This window comes from Salvelinus sp. IW2-2015, linkage group LG5 (genome assembly GCF_002910315.2).
Source record: "Salvelinus sp. IW2-2015 linkage group LG5, ASM291031v2, whole genome shotgun sequence".
In the NCBI taxonomy this organism is placed as follows: Eukaryota; Metazoa; Chordata; class Actinopteri; order Salmoniformes; family Salmonidae; genus Salvelinus; species Salvelinus sp. IW2-2015.
Genome location: NC_036844.1, coordinates 1,176,718 through 1,197,751, shown reverse-complemented (window position 1 = coordinate 1,197,751; position 21,034 = coordinate 1,176,718). Strand labels below are relative to the sequence as shown.

At 42.1% G+C, this 21,034-nt stretch overlaps 1 protein-coding gene across 1 annotated transcript; it reads left to right on the top strand.

The window, feature by feature from the left end:
• Positions 1–1,514: 1,514 nt before the first annotated feature.
• Positions 1,515–17,997, top strand: LOC111963769 (serine/threonine-protein phosphatase 6 catalytic subunit). The gene is made up of 7 exons (XM_023987262.2): positions 1,515–1,623; positions 11,444–11,539; positions 11,682–11,747; positions 12,359–12,500; positions 16,174–16,253; positions 16,398–16,607; positions 17,132–17,997. The coding sequence occupies exons 1-7, from the start codon at positions 1,549–1,551 to the stop codon at positions 17,378–17,380; spliced, it is 918 nt and encodes a 305-aa protein (XP_023843030.1). The 5' UTR covers positions 1,515–1,548; the 3' UTR covers positions 17,381–17,997.
• Positions 17,998–21,034: the final 3,037 nt, after the last annotated feature.

Here is a 21,034-nt window from a genome sequence, read left to right as displayed (position 1 = left end):
CCATCCACATCCACCTCCAATTGACTCAAATTATGTCAATAGCCTATCAGAAGCTTCTAAACCATGACATGATTTTCTGGAATTTTCCAACTGTTTAAAGCACAGTCAAACTTAGTGTTAATATAAACTTCTGACCCACTGGAATTGTGATACAGTGATAATAAATGAAATAATCTGTCTGTAAAACAATTGTTGGGAAAAATGACTTGTTTCATGCACAAAGTAGATGCCCTAACCGACTTGCCAAAACTGCAGTTTGTTAACAAGAAATTGTGTGGAGTGGTTGAAAAACAAGTTTTAATGACTCCAAACTAAGTGTATGTAAACTTCCGACTTCAACTGTATATATATATATATATATTCATTGATTCTGAAGAATATAACTATTAAATGCCTCATGAGCTTAGTTCAACTGTCACACTCCATGAGAACCCCAAATATTAACTTGTTTTACTCCAATGTTAGTAAACATTCAATGTAAAACAAACACTGTGTAGCCTCATAACATGGTTAAAACAATACTTTTGATATCAAAGATGGTCAGTCCTTGCATCCGTAGCTCTGTCTATTCATCTGAGAGTGGTTACATTTCTCCAGGGCCATCCCTCAGCTTTTTACCAAAAACAGAGGCGGGGCGGGCTGTTTTGTTATTGTTGATTTGCTTTGAACAGCTGCATATTATCAATATATCAAAGTTCACCAACAAAAAAGGTAAACAATAGGCCTATAGCAACTGCAGCATATGCATTCATTTTTCACAGTAGTGCTCAAAGCATGCCATTCCAATGCGCAGCATTTATTTCCCACTCGAATCAATGAACCCAATCAGTCCTCCATGACAACAAAATCATAAAACAGAGTAGGGCTGGTTAATAAGTCCTTATTTTGGGTTATGCTCAAGTAAAACAATTTGGCTTCTATACTTCCTATTCCAAGTCCTATTCTTGAAGATCAAGCGGTATAACATTTATTGAATGACTGGAATTCTAATAGAATTTGTTTTTAATGTAAAGATATAATTTAATCGTATTATTATATGTAGTAGAACGTGATGGGTTAGAAGAAGCCTACATAACCAACACATAAATTGCAATTTAACATCTATATATGGCCAGCTATGTAAACTKTAACATTGATTTATCCTGCAATAGATTGGTAACATACATTTTTGTCTTCTAATGCCTCTTAAGGGGAAATAAATCTAAMAGTAACTGAATGTAATYAGATTACGTTACTGAGTTTGGKATATCAAAAGTTACGTTACTGATTACAATTTTGTACAAGGAACTAGTAACTAACTAATTAAATTTAGAAAGTAACCTGCCCAGCCCTGTTGTATGTTTGCATTGTCTAGCTAGACTGCTAGAACGTTCCCATCTGATCTCGCCTCCTMCCGAACTGCCTTTCGTGAATTGTATTTCCATGTTTAGAGCGGTTCGTCGACGATCTTGTCCATATAGAAGATCATCTTTGTAGAAACTCACTTCGCTTGAGAACAGGAAGTTATAGTCATTTACTTCCGATTTGTCTGCGGTTGTTGTTTTTAAAATGGCGCCGTTGGACTTGGATAAGTATATTGAGATTGCAAGACAGTGCAAATATTTACCAGAAAACGACCTAAAGGTGAGTAAGAATTTATTTTTTATTCGTGTACTTAACCAATACCGTTATGTTAGTGCATTCGATCAGACCAATATCCATCTTATTGCGACATCAATATTCATTGAAACGGAAGCAGCTAATTTAGGTAACGTAACGTCAGCTAGCAAGTAACTTTAACTTGCCTGTTTGTTAGTTGTGCACGTCACAAATGTTAGCGACAAACCTAGGGGTAATCAAGGTAGAAGAGATGTTGTATATTCTCGTTAACTACTARCTAGACCTGTGATGGATATGCACCTTAGAGACTAACGTTAACGTGTTTATGTAYTGAACACATTCAACTCTTACAACCACTCGTATTATAAACACACACGCAGTCAACCCTGCTGTTCAACCGTTACTATAACTTAAACCCCTTTCCATACGCACATTCTACGGACTCCACGGATGCACCCGACTCTTGCACAGAAACGGTTCTAAAAGTTAGCAAAAAAATGTATCAACTGCGTGACCAAGGCATTAGATTCCCATTTTATATTTCTAAATAGTCATACTTACAGCACATTCACTATCTATACAGTATATCCTATGTGTATATACAGTGCACTCGAATGTATTCAGACCCTTTGACCCTTTCATTTACATTTTACATTACATTTAATCATTTAGCAGACGCTCTTATCAGAGCGACTTACAATTGGTGCATTCACCTTATGTATCCAGTGAACAACCACTTAACAATAGTGCATCTAACTCTTTTAAGGGGGGGGGGGTTAGAAGGATACTTTACCTTATTCCAGTATTCCTAAAGAGGTGGGGTTAGTTGTCTCCGGAAGAGTTGTGATTGACTCCGCTACCTGGCGCTTGAGGGATTGTTTCCACCATTGGTGCCAGAGCAGCGAACAGTTTTGACTGGCTGAGCGGGAACTGTACTTCCTCAGAGGTAGGAGCGAGCAGCCAGAGGTGGATGAACGCAGTGCCCTTGTTGTTTGGGTGCCTGATCAGAGCCTGAAGTACGGGTCCGTTCCCCTCACAGCTCCGTAGGCAAGCACCATGTCTTGTAGCGGATGCGAGCTTCAACTGGAAGCCAGTGTGAGAGAGCGGAGGAGCGGGGACGTGACTGAGAAACTTGGGAAAGTTGAACACCAGACGGCTGCGGCGTTCTGGATGAGTTGAGGGTTAATGGCACAGGCAGGCTTTTCCACTTTTTTGTACAATACAGCCTTTTCTAAAATAGATTTTTTCCCCCGCATCATTCTACACACAATACCCATAATGACGAAACAAAGTTTACATTTTTGTAAATGTATACAAATAAAATTAAAATAAATTACATTTCTCGTAAGTATTTAGCTCTCTTACTCAGTACTTGTTGAAGCACCTTTTGGCAGTGATTACAAGCCTCGGTCTTCTTTGGTTATGACCCTACAAGCTTGGCACACCTGTATTGTGAATTTCACCCGTCTTCTCGCAGATCCTATCAAGCTCTTCAGGGGATAGAGTGTCGCTCACAGCTGTTTTCAGGTCTCCACAGATATTTGTTCAGGGTCAAATAGCTGCCTTTTGCAAGCTCCAAGCAGGTTGTCATGTGCCTTTTACTTGAGGAGTGGTGTCTGTCTGCCACTCTACCATAAAGCCTTATGGTGGTGCTGCAGAGATGTTGTCCTTCTGAAGGTTTCTCCATCTCCACAGAGGAGCTCTGGAGCTCTGTCAGTGACCATCAGTTCTTGGTCACCTCCCTTACCAAGGCCCTTCTCCCCCGATTGCTCAGTTTGGCCCGGCGGCCAGCCTCTAGGAAGTCTTGTGTTCCAAACTTCTTCCATTTAGAATGAGGATCACTATGTTCTTGCGGACCTTCCAATGCTGCAGAAATGTTTTGGTACCCTTCCCCAATCTTGCCTTGCACAATCCTGTCTTGGAGCTCTACGAAAATTCCTTTGACCTCATGCTTGTGGACCTTATATAGCAGGTGTTGCCTTTCAGAATCAGTCCAACAATTGAAGTTACCACAGTGGGCCCAACAAGGGTGTTTAAAACATCTCGAGGACGGTCAATGGAAACAGGATGCACCTGAGCTCAATTTTGAATCTCATAGCAAAGGGTCTGAATACTTATGTGAATTAGGTTTTTCAGTTTTTTTTGCTAAAATGTTTGAAAACCTGTTTTAGCTTTGTTTATTAAGGGGTATTGTGTGTAGATTGAGGTTTTTGTATTTATTTAATACATTTTATAATAAGGCTGTAACGTAACAATGTGGAAAAAGGAAAGGGCTCTGAATACTTTCCGAATGCACTGTATCAGGCTATTATGCATACTACTACCTCTTATTTTATTTTTGATTATACGCTTTTTTTAATGTTATTATTGTACTACAATGTTGAGKGAGCTAGCACACAAGCATTTTGCTACAACTTTTTATACCTGCTGTAAACTGTGTAGCTAACATTACGTGACATTTTATTTGACTTAAATAGCTAGCTAGCTTCATGGGGTGAAGGCCGCTTACTGACGTTCACTCTAGAGCTAGTTAGCAATGGTTTGTGAACTATCTAGGAAGGATATCAGCACGTGCATTATAACAAGTTAGCCAGCTTATTGGACTAATAGTACTGTAGAGCTCTTTTTACTTGCACACAATATAGCTGGGTTGCCCCGTCCTGTCCCTAGTGGCCCACCACCCTGCAGCCCCCCCAAACCCAACACACTCAGCTTTAGGATCTTAATGAATCATTCATTGGTTTTGGGTGTGTTAGGCCAAGGCCAGAGTGACAACCCACAGGATGACAGACCCCCAGGGCCAGGACTGAGCAGCTCAGCAGCTAGAGATAGCCTAAATAGGTATTTCCCCTGACGTGGGCATGTTTTCAATACAGACTCCTTTAGTCGTACTGTATTCCATATAAGCCATCCAGACCTTATGACAGTTGCCTAGTATACCCTTCATCTTGTAATAAATCTAGTGATACTTTACTTGACATTGTGCGAGAATAACCAACCTTCCAATTAAWGGCAATGCATTTCTTATCCGCTATACATGCTTGGTTACACAGTTTCTTAAGATAACAGTCTCCAGTATCAACATTTCCAAGCAAACAAAAACAGGGAGAATCTGTAGACATGCTGAGATAAAAGATCTCAGCCTTCACAAGACCATAACATATGCAAATATGTCCCCTTTTGTGTTTACACCTCCAGTAGAGGAATAACATTTCTAAGTGCATGTAATTCAGTTTCACTGGCATATATTACATTTTATGGATGGTCTTAAACTGCAGTCATTTATGTTTGAGATTATATGAACATGACTGGGCATTGAAACATATCTGTATCCATTCATCACCTTCAATGGCTTCTTCCATGTCTTCCTCGCATAATGACCATTATTCCCAGATCCCAGACTGTAGCTTTAAGCTGCTGTCCTGTAGCTACTGTAGGTCTACCCATCAAGTCAAGATGGAATGTTGTATCATTCACTGATATTGTTAATATACTGCAAAGTTCACCTGAGCTCTATAGACTGGCCTTGCCTGGCTGTCTGACCCTGCTGGAACCCCTGTCACCATCTGATCTGATCCTGCTAGGACATGATGAGCGTAGTGTTGTGCACTAGAAGGCTGCATTCCTGCGGGTCCAGACAGAGATCAATGCGGTCTGCATTTTTCATGCTGCGGGCGRGAGCGGGTATGAAAATATTTTTGTCCTACAGATTATTTGGAAACGTTCCTCTTTCTGCTTTGTATGCGTTAGCCTGCTTTATTGTATTAAAAGCACATATTTTCCGCATTATTCACACACACAGAATTCACAGCTTCAACTTCAGTAGCCTACCTCTCCTAGTTGGGYGTGAGTGCRCCTAGTATGTGTGGTCTCATTGAAATGGCGTAAGCTGCTTGCATGKGCGGAGAATTATGTGGCAGTTAACTTGAATAGGAAATGATTAAATATGAATAGACTAGTTTACTACAGTGTCTGTAAATAGTCTAAKTGCAATAATAAATGATGTAATCATCATTGAAAGGGAAAAGGCACAACGCGCACAGGTTAGGCTACTGTGGTGAGTGAGCATTGCGCCTTTTCAATTTCAATAAGTATTGATTACCCATTTATTTGTCTCYGCCTGCAAATCGTCCTCATAAAAGTTACTCTATATCCTATAGGCCTATGCAGAACGTAGCAAGTGTTGCTGTCATYGTTCTTGCTGCTGTAAGTTCAGTAGCCATACCTGCGAGATCAGGTGTGCGTGTGGTCAGTTAAATAGAGTAGGCTATAGCCTCTGCATGGGCAGAGATGCATGTGGGAGTTATCTTTCCAAGGAAATGTACTTCCTAAATAGGCCTATGTAGAGATGAAACAGTATGAACATTTCATATCACGAWTATAGTGACCAAAATTATCACGGTATTCAGTATTATCGCGGTAATGTTGAAATGTTCAAAAAAGTATTGATACACACACTGAAATAATTTCASCAAGTTTTATATTGAAAACCAACAAACAAATAAAATTAGCAGCACTATGCACTTTTTGTGTGCATAAACATTAAAATAATAACAGGGCCACCATTGTTCCAGTTCCCAAGAAAGCGAAGGTAACTGAGCTAAATGACTATCGCCCCGTAGCACTCACCTCCGTCATCATGAAGTGCTTTGAGAGACTAGTCAAGGATCATATCACCTCCACCCTACCTGACACCCTAGACCCACTCCAATTTGCTTACCGCCCCAATAGGTCTACAGACGACGCAATCACACTGCACACTGCCCTAACCCATCTGGACAAGAGGAATACCTATGTAAGAATGCTGTTCATCGACTACAGCTCAGCATTTAACACCATAGTACCCTCCCAATTCGTCATTAAGCTTGAGACCCTGGGTCTCGACCCCGCCCTGTGCAACTGGGTCCTGGACTTTCTGACGGGCCGCCCTCAGGTGGTGAGGGTAGGAAACAACATCTCCACCCCACCGATCCTCAACACTGGGACCCCACAAGGGTGCGTTCTCAGCCCTCTCCTGTACTCCCTGTTCATCCATGACTGCGTAGCCATGCACGCCTCAACCTCAATCAAGTTTGCAGATGACACTATAGTGGTAGGCTTGATTACCAATAACGATGAGACGGCCTACACGCTAACCATGTGTATGTGACATATAAAATTTGATTTGATTTAACATTTAAAGATGGCACCACGTGGCCATGAGAGGCAAGTGTCCATAGTGCAGGTTTTAATGAACACAACCTTAAGTAAGAAAATCCACTAAAAAGGTACTATGGTGTTGAACGCTGAGCTGTAGTCAATGATTAGCATTCTCACATAAGTGTTCCTTTTGTCCAGGTGGGAAAGGGCAGTGTGGAGTGCAATAGAGATTGCATCACCTGTGGATCTGTTTGGGCGGTATGCAAATTGGAGTGGGTCTAGGGTTTCTGGGATAATGGTGTTGATATGAGCCATTAACCAACCTTTCAAAGCACTTCATGGCTAGGACGTGAGTGCTACGGGTCTGTAGTCATTAGGCAGGTTTGCCTTTGTGTTCTTGGGACAGGGACTATGGTGGTCTGCTTGAAACATGTTGGGATTACAGACTCAATCAGGACATGTTGAAAATGTCAGTGAAGACACCTGCTCAGTTGGTCAGCACATGCCGGAGCACACGTCTGGTAATCCGTCTGGCCCCGCAGCCTTGTGTATGTTGACCTGTTTTAAAGGTCTTACTCACATCGGCTACGGAGAGCGTGATCACACAGTCGTCCGGAGACAGCGTGATGCTCTCATGCATGCTTCAGTTGTGCTTTCCTTGAAAGCGGCAGCTCTACCCACTGGGTTTGCCTGCTGCACACCTACTCTGTAAACAAAAGGGAATAGCTAATGTATTATTATTAATAGTTACATTATTATTATTATTATTATTACTCACACACAGAACACCTATCTTCTGTGTTGCATTTGAGTATATGCAATGACCCCATGCTTAACTTACATGAATACAAATGAGTCTAAGAAGAAAGTGATAGTAATTTGCAATGAGCCCAACAATTTACATAAATATTGGAGTCTATAGTGTCTTCCTGTTGAACACTTTTACAACCAAGTCTACGACTGCCGGATTTTGAATGAACAAAATACTGACTAAACTACATAACGTGTTATCGTGTGCAATGGGCGACTAGTTTGCAGACACACGACACATGCAGCAGCAGAACAATGTGTAGTGTTTTTAAGAGTAGGTAACACTGAAAGCTTCAGTTACATTATTGACAAGTATTTAACACGTTCCCCCCTTCCGAAGTCCCCACATTATGCGTTGAAGCTAACAGTTAACTTACCTTGCATTCGCTATAAAGTGTGTGGTGGTCATGAAGATGACTCAAGAGATTTGAAGTGGTTTTTTTTGCATGTTCTACAGGCAGGGTGACCATCTTCGATTTGAAGTTTCCCTCAGCACTCTTGTAAAACCCAAAATACGACCACACTCAGATTTGTCCTCTTAGAAGGCTGAACAATCTCCCTTGCGCTGTCACTGTTCCACCATGTTTTCACACAAGCAAAACACATTGCGTGCTGCGCCTGCATCAGACGGTTGCTCTATATCTGATAATGCTGGACAGTATTTACCGTGAGTTTTTCAAACCGCGGTAATCAAACACTGTTTTAATGATAATAAACAGTCGGGAATTTTATCGTGAAACTGGTAACCGTTTCATTACTAGGCCTATGATTAAGCTATWGTTTACTACATTGCCTAAATATTTATCACCCATATCTGTCTGAAAATCTTCCCACTCCTAAAAGGTTAGGCTATAAWAATAGCTTAAGAGAAAGTGCAAGTCAACTCTGCTCTCTTCAAACTACTTCTAGCATAAGGGMCATGTGAGAATCTCTGGTAATTTAACCTATTTCTTTAGTTCTTTTTGCGCATTTGATATTGTCTATAGGGCGCAGAATTGCTGGGACCATGGCTGGCAAGTGAGCTGCGTCACATACACCTAAAATAACATTGCAGTCTGCGGTTGGGTTTGGGACCAGTTCTTACGGTTGCGGGTAGGAGTCGGACAGAAAGCCAATGGCTGCCRTTAGGAGTGGGATGAAGAAATCTGTCCCACGCAGACTTCTACTGTGCACATGACAGTGACGCTTGTAACATTAGAGCTGTTTTATTACTGTGTCAGTGGRAAAAGCAAGGAATTAGCTAGCGAAACTAACAGATCAATAACGTTACATTGTCATACTGACTAAAACTCACATTGCACATAMAAAATGTCAGAATWTCAATCTTCAGTCATTTGGCTGATGGTTTCATAATTTGATTCAGATCTAGTGTGATTGAGGCAAAAAGAATAGCTAACATTAGCCAACTTTTGGCCAGCTTTCTCTAACAGTTGTCGTGATTTTACTTTCATTAATCTTATGACTGGTTTCTTATCAACTATGTCATCAGGAATTGGGGCACCACGAGAGCGGTTGTTTAAATTAGAGGTTGACCGATGAATCGGAATGGCTGATTTTAATTAGGGCTGATTTAAAATTTTCATAACAATCGGTAATCTGCATTTTTGGACACCGATCATGGCCGATTACATTGCACTCCACGAGGAGACTGCGTGGCAGGCTGACTACCTGTTATGCGAGTGCAGCAAGGAGCCATGGTAAGGTGCTTGCTAGCATTAAACATATCTTATAAAAACAATCAATCTTAACATAATCACTAGTTAACTACACATGGTTGATGATATTACTAGTTTATCTAGCTTGTCCTGCGTTGCATATAATCGATGCGGTGCCTGTTAATTTATCATTGAATCACAGCCTACTTTGCCAAACGGGTGATTTAACAAGCGCATTCGCAAAAAAAGCACTGTCGTTGCACCAATGTGTACCTAACCATAAACATCAACGCCTTTCTTAATCAATACACAAGTATATATTTTTAAACCTGCATATTTAGTTAATATTGTCTGCTAACATGAATTTATTTTAACTAGGGAAATTGTCACTTCTCTTGCGTACTGTGCAACAGAGTCAGGGTATATGCAGCAGTTTGGGCCGCCTGGCTCGTTGCGAACTGTGTGAAGACTATTTCTTCCTAACAAAGACAGCCAACTTCGCCAAACGAGAGCTTGCTGTCCTAAATCCAGCTGGCTGACCACTCAGATGTGCCTGCATGGTGCTAAAGCACACCATTGCTGCTATTTGTATCACATTGYAATGATAAAACTGGGGTTGGACAAAAATGCAATTTCAGATTGTGGGGGGTGCATGAACCCCCGTCCCCAGTGAAAGTCGTGCCCCTGATCGAAAATATTTCACAGCGGTTTAGCTGGTACAATGATTCTCTACACACTATACTAGCTKATTTTGTCACACACACTGAAATTAGGCTAACTMTTAGTTTTAGTAACCAGGAAATGGCAGAGCGATTTCTGCATAGTGCAACTTTAATTTGAAGTTCCTGTTCTTTTTCAGACTTCTCACAAAAACAAGCGTAACGCTGTGAAATGTCAACGGCGCCCTGACAGGCTGATTACACCGCTCGTGTTGCATGCGTGAGCGTTGCAAAAGAAATTCAGAAATCTATATKATTCAATTATTGCACCCACGCTGCTCGCGCGTGCCAACRAGCGTCTGCGTTGRCAAGGGTTAAAATAGAAGTCAGTTCTATTTCTGACGCAGATCGCACTGCAAGTCCTGCCTCTCCCATCTCCTTATTGGTTTATAGAAGCAGGTACCCACGTGCCATCTCCTCATTGGTTATACCCACGTGGGTGACTGAAAGACGAATGAGGTCCGTGGTGGTAATGCACCTAATTTATGAAAGTTGCCAATCGCAATATAAAGTCAAGAGAAGAAAAAGCCTGGAAGGAGGAGAGATGACTAGAAATGATTCTGTTGACCGTTGTATGTGTGGATTAATTGGTGGAGTAGAGGATCTTGTGCATTTCAGGTAAAATATCAACTCAATGTTTATATCCCAGGACAAATTAGCTAGCAACAGCAAGCTAGCTAAATAGCACAAATTAGCTAGCAAGTGCCAGCTAGCTAAATTGCCATAAATGTTTMATGCTTTTCGACCTGTCCCCAAATTAATATAATTGTTTCAGAGTTTGTTTTGATATTTTAACCTGCGTGTCGTGACCGCGTTTGGTGTGGGGGTACAAAATACATTTATGCACGATGGCSCACGCGCGCAGCCGGTTTGGGTTCCGTGTGAGCATACTGCAAGCTTTTTATTTTTCAAAGCCTTTTACATTTAATTCTGCTCATGTCATGCTAATGTAGCTATTTGCGACCYGCGGAAACAACTTCRAAGACGAGACGACCACAAAATGCGAAATCCTCAAAAGTTTCGCAAAGAAAGCTGCACCACTCTGTCAACAGAGCTCGATGTTTATTATCTGATGTTTTAGGCTACGAAATCTGACTTTTGGGCTATAATGARATGTTAAAAACCCCACTGAATGTTTCAGAACATGAACAATCATATTTGTCTTGGTAAYGTGTATTTTAGAACACAAGTAAGTAAAAAGTCATCACCAAAATGCGTTTTCACGGGGACACTCTACAACCCTCAAACTCAGCTCTGGACCTCGAAGCCAGTTCCACTGCATTTTTTTTATTGTTCCCCTCTACTCAGGGACTGATTTTAGAACAGGTAGAACAGAAAACCAGCAGGCTTCGGGCCTTGTAGCGTAAGAGTTAAATACCGTTGCCCTGCAACATTATTTCAATTTTGATACCTCTAACGTTAACAAATTCAAATATGGTTGTGTCAAAATATCAGTAGGCCCAACGTTGCAAGTGTTATTTGGCAGCCYGATAATTTTGTCATGTGTCTCACCCCTTACAGAGATTATGTGACTACGTATGTGATTTGCTGCTCGAGGAATCAAATGTTCAACCAGTATCCACTCCAGTCACTGTTTGTGGAGACATTCATGGCCAGGTATTATCTAATTTTCTTTTTTGATACCTTTCCCAAATTCCTTTTGTTCTCTTACTATGCACATTCTAAATATCTCMATTTTTATAGTAGTATGATCCACTTGACATGAATGTGAAATTGTCTTTCTGATCCCTGTCTCCAGTTTTATGACCTATGTGAACTCTTCAGAACTGGTGGMCAAGTTCCAGACACAAACTACATTTTTATGGTAAGAAGTTGTATTCCATTTTTTTAAAGCTGTTCTGTAGCAGGGATAATATTGAGAATGGTAAGAAATCAAATGTTATTTGTCACGTAGACATGGTTAGCAGATGTTAATGCGAGTGTAGCGAAATGCTTGTGCTTCTAGTTTGGACAGTGCAGTAATATCTAACAGGTAATCAATGTATATAGCCTTGTTATTGTTACTTTTTATTATTACTTTTTATTTTAATATTTTGGTAAATATGTTCTTCTTCTTGAACTGCACTGTTGGTTAAGGGCTTGTCAGCAAGCATTTCACGGTAAAGTCTACACTTGTTGTATTCATAGCATGTGGCAAATAAAGTTTGATTTGATATRAGAAATGTAAGATATGTTAACATTATAAATAAAATGCAGTACATACATGTGATATGAATAATGTAAGATATGTAAACATTATTAAAGTGGCATTGTTTAGAGTGGCATTGTATGAAGTGACTAGTGATACATTTATTCAAGTGGCCAGTGATTGGGTCTCAATGTAGGCAGCCAGCCTCTGAGTTAGTGACTGCTGTTTAGAAACTGGATGACTTGAGATTGATCTGAACCCTGGTCTGTGACTCTCTGTTTTCTCAGGGAGACTTTGTGGACAGGGGATACTACAGCTTGGAGACGTTCACGTACCTGCTAGCCTTAAAAGCCAAGTGGCCGGACCGCATCACGCTTCTACGAGGAAATCACGAAAGCAGGCAGATCACACAGGTGTACGGCTTTTACGGTGAGCAACATGCCTAATTGCTGGGGGCACATCAACTCTAACAATATGGATCCTCGTAGGGTCTAGTGCCCTATTTATTGTGACCCGCTAACTTATTGGTTCTAACTAAATGAACAAATAAGTAATTTATAAGTTGACTTTCTTGGCTTATTCCTTTAAGCCCCTAGTGGCACGAAGAGCCTCTAGTGCATCTCCAGCAGACTCTGTTCGGAGCGCTTTTCTTGACCTCGTTCCAGGTGGTTCCTGCCTTCTTTGTCTCCTCCTCATTTTGCCCTTATGCACAGTGTCGCCCTAGATCATGTGAACAGTGATGTCAGGGTACTGGCTACAATTTTGTTGTGCATCCCCCAAACTTCTGCAGTATCATTACATCGACTGTTCCTGAGTCCTCGGCGCACTTTTTGAGGGAGGAAATATCCTCCGGTCTCCAGAAGCAGGCAATCCGAGTGGTTCCTATGTCGAAGATCCAGGGCGGCTGGTACCGCCGGTATTTCCTGGTTCCGAAAACGGTCTGGACTTTGCGCCCTATTATAGACCTACGTGCCCTCGACAAGCGCCTCAGTCTACAAAATAAGAATGCTCACGAGCCGCTGGCTATTAGAGCTGATTGGCTGGTGGCAGCGGAGTCGAGGGGGCAACATATCCATGCTACTGTCCTGTATTCAGTCTCTAGGCTTCATAAGAAACCAGACAAAGCTGTCTGACTCCATCTCGGTGCATTCCTTTTTTGGGTCTCGAGCAAGACTCGCTCACGTATCACGCTTTTATAGCCACGCGAAGGGTATTTGGGTTCCGGCTCTGCTTAGCCCAGTGGTTCCTAAATGTTTTTGGCCCACGACCCCATTTTCATATCTGAACATTCTTGCGGCCCCACCTATGTGAAAACAATTATGTAATTAACAGCCAATGTAAACTTTTTTTATTTGGTGCTATGGCAGTCAGTTGAAATACATTCTAACAGTATTTCTGATTGTCTTCACCATCACATACTTTTTAATGTTTGGCAGTCAATTGCAAATTAGTCTGAAATAATGTCTCTTATATCACCACCACTAATGAGATGGGTGTGCTTTGATGCATCTCGAGTCAGAGCTTCTCAAAGTCAGTGGGCATGGTCGACAGTGCGCAACTCATCTCTGCTGTCACATCCAACCTTGATCGATATTTGGTTTTAATGCAGACGAGAGCACTGAATCCAGCTTTGAACAGATATGAACTGGCGAATACAAGGTCAAATCATGACGTCAGTGATCTTTAGGTTGGAAAGTGAGAGCTCTAAAAAGAGGCCAGAGTTCCCGAGTTGGATGACCATAAACTATTTTTCCCAGTCGGAGCTTGTTTCTTTCCCGAGTTCCCAGTTGTCTCGAACGCACTAAAGTCGGGAGATTCCCGAGTTCCCAGTTCTTTTGAACGCGGCATTAATGCTCATAGGGAGACGGGAGGCTGTTCTCTGAGTCAGGGACCAAAAGTCCTCCGTAGTGACCAATGAATGCGTTGTCTGCAGCATTTGGTCACGACAGCATTTGGTCACGACAGATTTCACTTACCGGTATGTCAACTGAGCCCGGATCACAGTCAAATGGATTGGGAGGTAGGTCCAAMCCAAACTGCTCTTCCAGGCGTTGGAGATGAGCATTCATCACTCGTGTGGGACACTTACTGATGCTTTTTTCCATTCATTTATTTTCTTTACATCCATTGTGAATGTCAACAGTTCCTCTCTCAATGTGAAAAATCTTTCCAACTCTCCCCCTCAATAACCACCAAACGTCTGTGTGAAATGGAATATTGTCATGCTCTGAACCTATATCTCCACATAGTTTTGCACGAAGTGGCTGTGGTTTGAAGTTTACTATTGAAGTTACCTGCTTGCTGTACACTGTATCTCCGAGTTCTGTGCTCTGCTCATTTGCCACCAGTTGCATCATACAATGCGTCCATATGGCAGAGGGAGACTCATTCATAACTGGAGTGCAGAGGCCTGGCCGCCGTTCCGGGATAGATTTTTGTCTATATATATACAGCGCATTCGGAAACGATTCAGAACCCTTCCTTCCACATTTTAATTCGTTACAGCCTTATTCTAAAATGGGTGTGTGATTTAGGAACTACTGTTCCCTGAAGGAGCCAAACAYCTGTTTGGCCACTCGTTCCTGTGCTTGGTGAAGAGTGGCGTTAAATTGAAGGAATGAATCCGAGCCTCATGCTTATCACCTGTGGAAGGTTGGGCTTCCATTCCAGCGAGGCGTGGATTTCGTTGGCCTTGTCGAGTGTGATTTTTAAAACCTTCGACCGAAGTCGCGAGATTGCCACTCCCCTTAGTATGTTGTACCTAATTTCCCTCCTTCAGGGAACAGTAATTATAGTTATAACATTACGTTTGGATATCTCTGCAGGATTGCTACAGCAGTTGACGTTCTGTTTCAGCTACCTCCTTTCCTCTATAAGAATCCAGGTTGCATCTGAGAGCCACTCTTTCCGATTGTTTTCCTTACAGCCCAAATTTCTGACCAGGTGTTGTTTAACGTGGACMACGTTAAACAACACCTGGTCAGAAATTTGGGCTGTAAGGAAAACTGCTCGTCCAGTGTGTTTTTCCTCAGTGAGATGGTGCTGAATCTGTTCTGCAGCGTGACAGCTTATGTCTCCTACATCGGTTGTGTTCTGGGTATTGAACTTATGATGTGGTTTGTTACTTGGCATCTTTTGAAGGCTCTCAGCTTGGTTTTGAGGGTTCCCACGACCAGGTGGTGGTCRGAGGCCATGTCAGTGCCTCTCCTAACCCTGATGTCAAGTAAGCTCCTTCTTCATTTGCCCTCTGGTGATATTGTCAAGTCCCAGGTTGCTTTATGGATTCTCTTGTKGGGAAAAGCTCCTCCCTCCTACAACTAGGTTGTTATTGGCACATGTGAATAGCTCTCCCCAACAAGGGGGCCATTTTATCTGACCAAGGCCATGAACCCCCATTATGGTCTCTTTACCTGTGTTGTCTGAACCTATCTTGGCGTTTAGGTCTCCCGTTAGGATCTTGGATGTCTCTTCTGGGTGTTGCATCACAGACTGCTTGTAGATTCTCGTAATAGAGTTGTTTTGATTCCTCCACTGCATTGTTGCAGTGACTTTCCTGGCTTTGCAGTTGAACCTTGCTGCGATGGTCCTTGGTGAAACTGCCTCCCGTTATGTGTGGTCTTCATTCTCGTGTCCTGAATAGGCAATCACTTCCCGCTTTGATAGTGTGGTCAAACCTGCACCATTCCAGCAAGCTTCAGCTAGTTGTTGTATTCCTTTATAACTTGGGCATCTTGTGCTGCTTTTCCTGCTTAGTATGTTGTACAGACATTCCAGGTCCCAAGTCGGATCGAGGTCTTGGTTGTAAAGAAGATTTTTCCGGAGGCTTTCATCAGGCTACTTCATTAGTCCCCTCGGGAAGGGGTGGGGTCCATTTTTAGTTTTTAGAGTTCGCATTTGCATTGTTAGGTTTCTGTAACAGCGTTTTGTTTCACGTAAACAGGGTTGTTAGCCCTGCGCACAACCCCCAACCTGGAGAACAAATGTATAGGTTATTACTGTGTAATTATCATTTTTTTCCATTATCTGTGAATGTTGTACCATTTAAAAGGAAGCACTGCCAGAATTATGTGTGAAGTGTAATATAAATTGTTTTTTTTTGCAGATGAGTGCCAAACRAAATACGGGAATGCAAACGCCTGGCGATACTGCACTAAAGTATTTGACATGCTAACAGTAGCCGCTGTAAGTCCAGCCATTGATTTCAAATATTTAAAAGAAATGGCAAACACCTTGACTTTTCTCTCTTCTTTTAAGTGCATGTGCTTTTGCTATGTTACATTTTCCCACACTTATGAGTCTATAACTAATAGGAGTTTCTGACCACAGTTGATAGACGAGCAGATCCTTTGTGTGCATGGTGGCCTTTCACCTGACATCAAGACCCTGGACCAGATCCGCACGATCGAGCGCAACCAAGAGATTCCCCACAAGGGGGCCTTCTGTGACCTGGTGTGGTCGGACCCAGAGGATGTGGACACCTGGGCCATCAGTCCGCGAGGTGCAGGCTGGCTCTTTGGCGCCAAGGTCACTAATGAGGTAAAAGCATTAAATATGTATCCTGTGTAGAGGGGGTAACTACCAAAGGGGATTATGATAAATGCAGGCCTAGACAGGCTTCCAGACGGACTGTTTTGGTTGCATTTGTTCTCTGGCCTCCTGTCAATCACAAGGCGTCATTGCCTATGCAGAGAGTAAGTGACATGGTCATTCTAACTATCGACACCTTCAGTGCTTGAATTGTAAACTGAGGGGGGTGACTGTCCTGGGGTTTATGCCCTAGCACAACACCGCTGATTCTAATAATCAAAGCTTAAAGATGAGTTGGTTATTTGAATCCGCTCTAGTGCTAGGGCAAAAACAACGTGCACCCAGGGTGGGCACCAGGACCGTGTTTGGGCAACCCTGATCTAGGGGGGTCCAGGGTGCAACTTTTGATAGCACATGTGGGAAAAGTTCATCTGTAGCCTTGATGGAGGTCCAAGTGGAAAGGACTATTTGGGGCACACCTCACCTATGTTGAATACTGAGTTYCATCCATGATCCTTCTTTCCCAATTTCAGTTTGTTCACATCAACAATCTGAAGCTGATCTGCCGTGCACACCAGCTGGTCCATGAGGGCTACAAGTTCATGTTCGATGAGAAGCTGGTGACGGTGTGGTCTGCACCCAACTATTGTTACCGCTGTGGAAACATTGCCTCCATCATGGTCTTCAAGGACGTGAACACACGGGAGCCCAAGCTGTTCCGCGCCGTGCCCGACTCTGAGCGGGTCATCCCTCCCCGAACAACAACACCTTACTTCCTCTAATTACAAGAGCCATTTTGTTCAGTTCCAAWATAAACCCCAGCCTCTTCCCCTTGCCCCTTTCCCTTTTGGTGTTTGCAGTCTTAAGGGAGCGGATTGGTGTAACTAAGAMATATTACAATGGCTTCACCATGGTCTGGTCCAGAAACGACCATAGCTCTTGTCCCTTCGATGTTTACAGATCTGAAGGAATGAGATGGGTGTTTTCAATATGATAGAAGCTCCCCTATACCTCATTGGAAAGCTAGGTGGAGCTGTCACTAGTTTGTTTTACTTTACGCCTGTCTGATCCTTTCAGATCTACAAACACCAAAGTGATAGACGCTTCAATCAGTCAATTGATTCACATCAGCAGTTGTCGCAGAGTGCTTTTACAGATATCCAGCCTAAAACCCCCAAAAGCAAGCAATGCAGATCGTGATGCACAGAGGCTAGGAAAAACACCAGAAAGGCAGGAATCTAGGAAGAAACATAGAGAGGAACCAGGCTCTGAGGGGTGGCCAATCCTCTGGCTGTACCGGGTGGATATCATAAGAGTACATGTCCATTTAGGCCAGATTTGTTCTTCATGATTGTTTAAACAGTCATTGACGACCAGCGCAGGGTAAAAAAAATAGTCCGTGGTTATAGAAGGTGCAACAGGTCGGCACCTCAAGAGTACATGTCAGTTGGCGGAACAGCAGATGCTTCTGGGCTGAATCTTCTAATGGGTTTAGGGCAGCTATCTATATATTTCGTACACCTACCTGGTTCCTTGTTATCTGAAAAGAGGTGTAGGTTAACGGGTTTGGGAMTGGGCTATTGTCCCCACTGTCAACTACCCACCCCCAGCTTCTCCCAAGGGGACTTGCATCTCTTTGTTTTGTCTCCATTTTTTTTTTCTTTAAATATACAAACTCAGACCTCCCCCTTCCMTTGAAAGTATTTGATGTTGCCTAATGTGTTTTTATTTGCATTTATTTTTTACAGGTAACATTGCTGCATTGTATGAATTGAGTCAAAAGTCCTGTTGGCCCCTCATTTCAATTGAAGCCCCATCTTCATACATTACTACGTGCCAATGCACCTGCTTTAATTTCTACTCCCTCAAATTCCATTCRACGGTAGTAAATGGGACATGCTTTTCCAATAAAGTTGAATTGTAGCCAACAATGTATTTGTATGAATACTCAATGTTCTGCAGCTKTGTGCACATTCAAGTCATTCATCTGCTCTGCTTCTTTATAGGGTTATCATGATGTCTCGGATTGAATTCCTTTGATTGCACTGTCACAGAATTCCATGTTAACTATTGAATGGAGTTCAGTGGTGTGTTTGTGAGTGTTATCGTTCCAACTGGGTCGATATTGCAATTATGCTAAAAGCATGTCACCTGATAATATGGTCTTTCTCAGATGTAATCTATAGTAGAAMACTTATAATTTCCACCAAAGACAGCAATTGAAGTATCCTGTTGTTGATTTTTAAACCAGATCACAGTCGATGGGGAYGGGGACAGTCTTGGGGACTGAGTGGGTTATGATGCTTTTGTACATTCAAATAATTGTATTGATTATTGTTCCTATTTTTCTCTGCTCTGATTTGTTGCATCTTATTATTGTAGACTGCAACCCAAATACCAATTGAAAATAAAAGGCCTTTACTAACTTAAGTACCTGTTTTGTATTTTGTTGAAACATATCCGAGAAATCTCTTTTAATGGAGGTTGATGCATTGGCACAAATCCATTCAAGGTAGTAAACTCTAAACTTGCCTTGGCTTGAAGTCAGGGTTTGAGCCCTGCCGTGGTTGCACTGATTTCCATTTTGGTTGCATAATTTACGGGTGCACAGCAAAACTGAAACATTGTTATTCTCTCAATTCTTATTTTTTTCCTTCACATGGTTAAATAACTCAAGCATAGATTGGTAACTTTCTAATTTGGCGCACTGAAACTAGAGCCCATAAGTAACTTTGTCAAAAAGAATGGCAGATTGGCCTATAGGTGGCGCTGTTATAAGCGGTCTCACTTAAAAACCCTCATATCCGTCGCCCCCGGTTTGACCTAGAGACTTGACACTTTGTATAGAGGTTTCTTTCCTCTTGAACAAATTTGCCTCAAGGGCCTAAGGTCTGTCAGGATAGAATTTCTTCCATCTTGGACATTTTGGAAAAACTTCTCATGAACCATAAATCCAAATGACACCATTATGTAGGCCAATGGTACATCTCTTAACTTAGTTTGTGAAAATCTAAGGGATCGGTTAAGAGCTGGCCCAGTTATTGATAAATCAGATTTTACGTGTCTATTTAAATCCTTTGTAAATCCCCTCCAACATGGCCTACCAACTTAACTTAGGATCATCAAAGACATTACCATGCTGAACCAGATTGTTTGGCATTGATATCTTAAAAAAAAAAAAAAACTATTAACAATTCACTTGTTTGACTATGTAATGCTAATGCTTAAAATAATTAGGACTAAAAGTCATATTCATTCCAAATGTGGTCTTTGGACTCATCACAATAGTCCCTAAAGAGTTTGAGAAAATAACGTTGATGCGTTCGAAGATTAACATACATGACCAAAAGTAAGTGGACACTTGCTTGTCGAACATCTCATTCCAATATCATGGGCATTAATACGGAGTTGGTCCCCCCCACCTTTGCTATAACAACCTCCACTCTTCTGGGAGGGCTTTCCTCTAGATGTTGGAACATTGCTGCGGGGACTTGCTTCCATTCAGCCACGAGCATTAGTGAGGTCGGGCAATGATTAGGCCTAGCAATTGGCGTTCCAGGATAGGGCCTTCCCCAAACTGTTGCCACAAAGTATGAAGCACAGAATCGTATTGTATGCTGTAGAGTAAAGATTACCCTTCACTGGAAGTAAGGGGCCTAGCCCAAACCATGAAAAATAGCCACAGACCATTATTCCTCCTTCACCAAACTTTACAGTTGACACTATGCATTCGGGCAAGTAGCGTTCTCCTGACATCCACCAAACCAAGATTCGTCCGTCGGACTGCCAGATGGTGAAACGTGATTCATCTCTCCAGAGAATGTTTCCACTGCTCCAGAGTCAAATGGCGGCGAGCTTTACACCACTCTTGTTGGAAACTCATTGAGCTCTTCAGTAAGGCCATTCTACTGCCAATGTTTGTCGATGGAGATTGCATGGCTGTGTGCTCGATTTTATACACCTTTTGGCAACAGGTGTGGCTGAAATAGCCGAATCCACTAATTTGAACGGGTGCTCACATACTTTTGTATACAGTACCAGTCAAAAGACACCTACTCATTCAAGGGTCTTTCTTTATTGTTACTATTTACTACATTGTAGAATAATACTGAAGACATCAAAACTATGAAATAACTCATATGGAATCATGTAGTAGCCAAAGAAGTTTTAAACAAATCCAAATATATTTTAGATTTCAGATTCTTCAAAGTAGCCACCCTTTGAGTTGATGACAGCTTTGGTGCAACCAGGGGGAAAAAACTCTAGACTGGCCTTTACTCCACACACAGAGAGGCGTACAAAGCTCTCCCTCGCCCTCCATTTGGAAAATCTGACCATAATTCTATCCTCCTGATTCCTGCTTACAAACAAAAATGAAAGCAGGAAGCACTAGTGACTCGGTCAATAAAAAGTGGTCAGATGAAGCAGATGCTAAA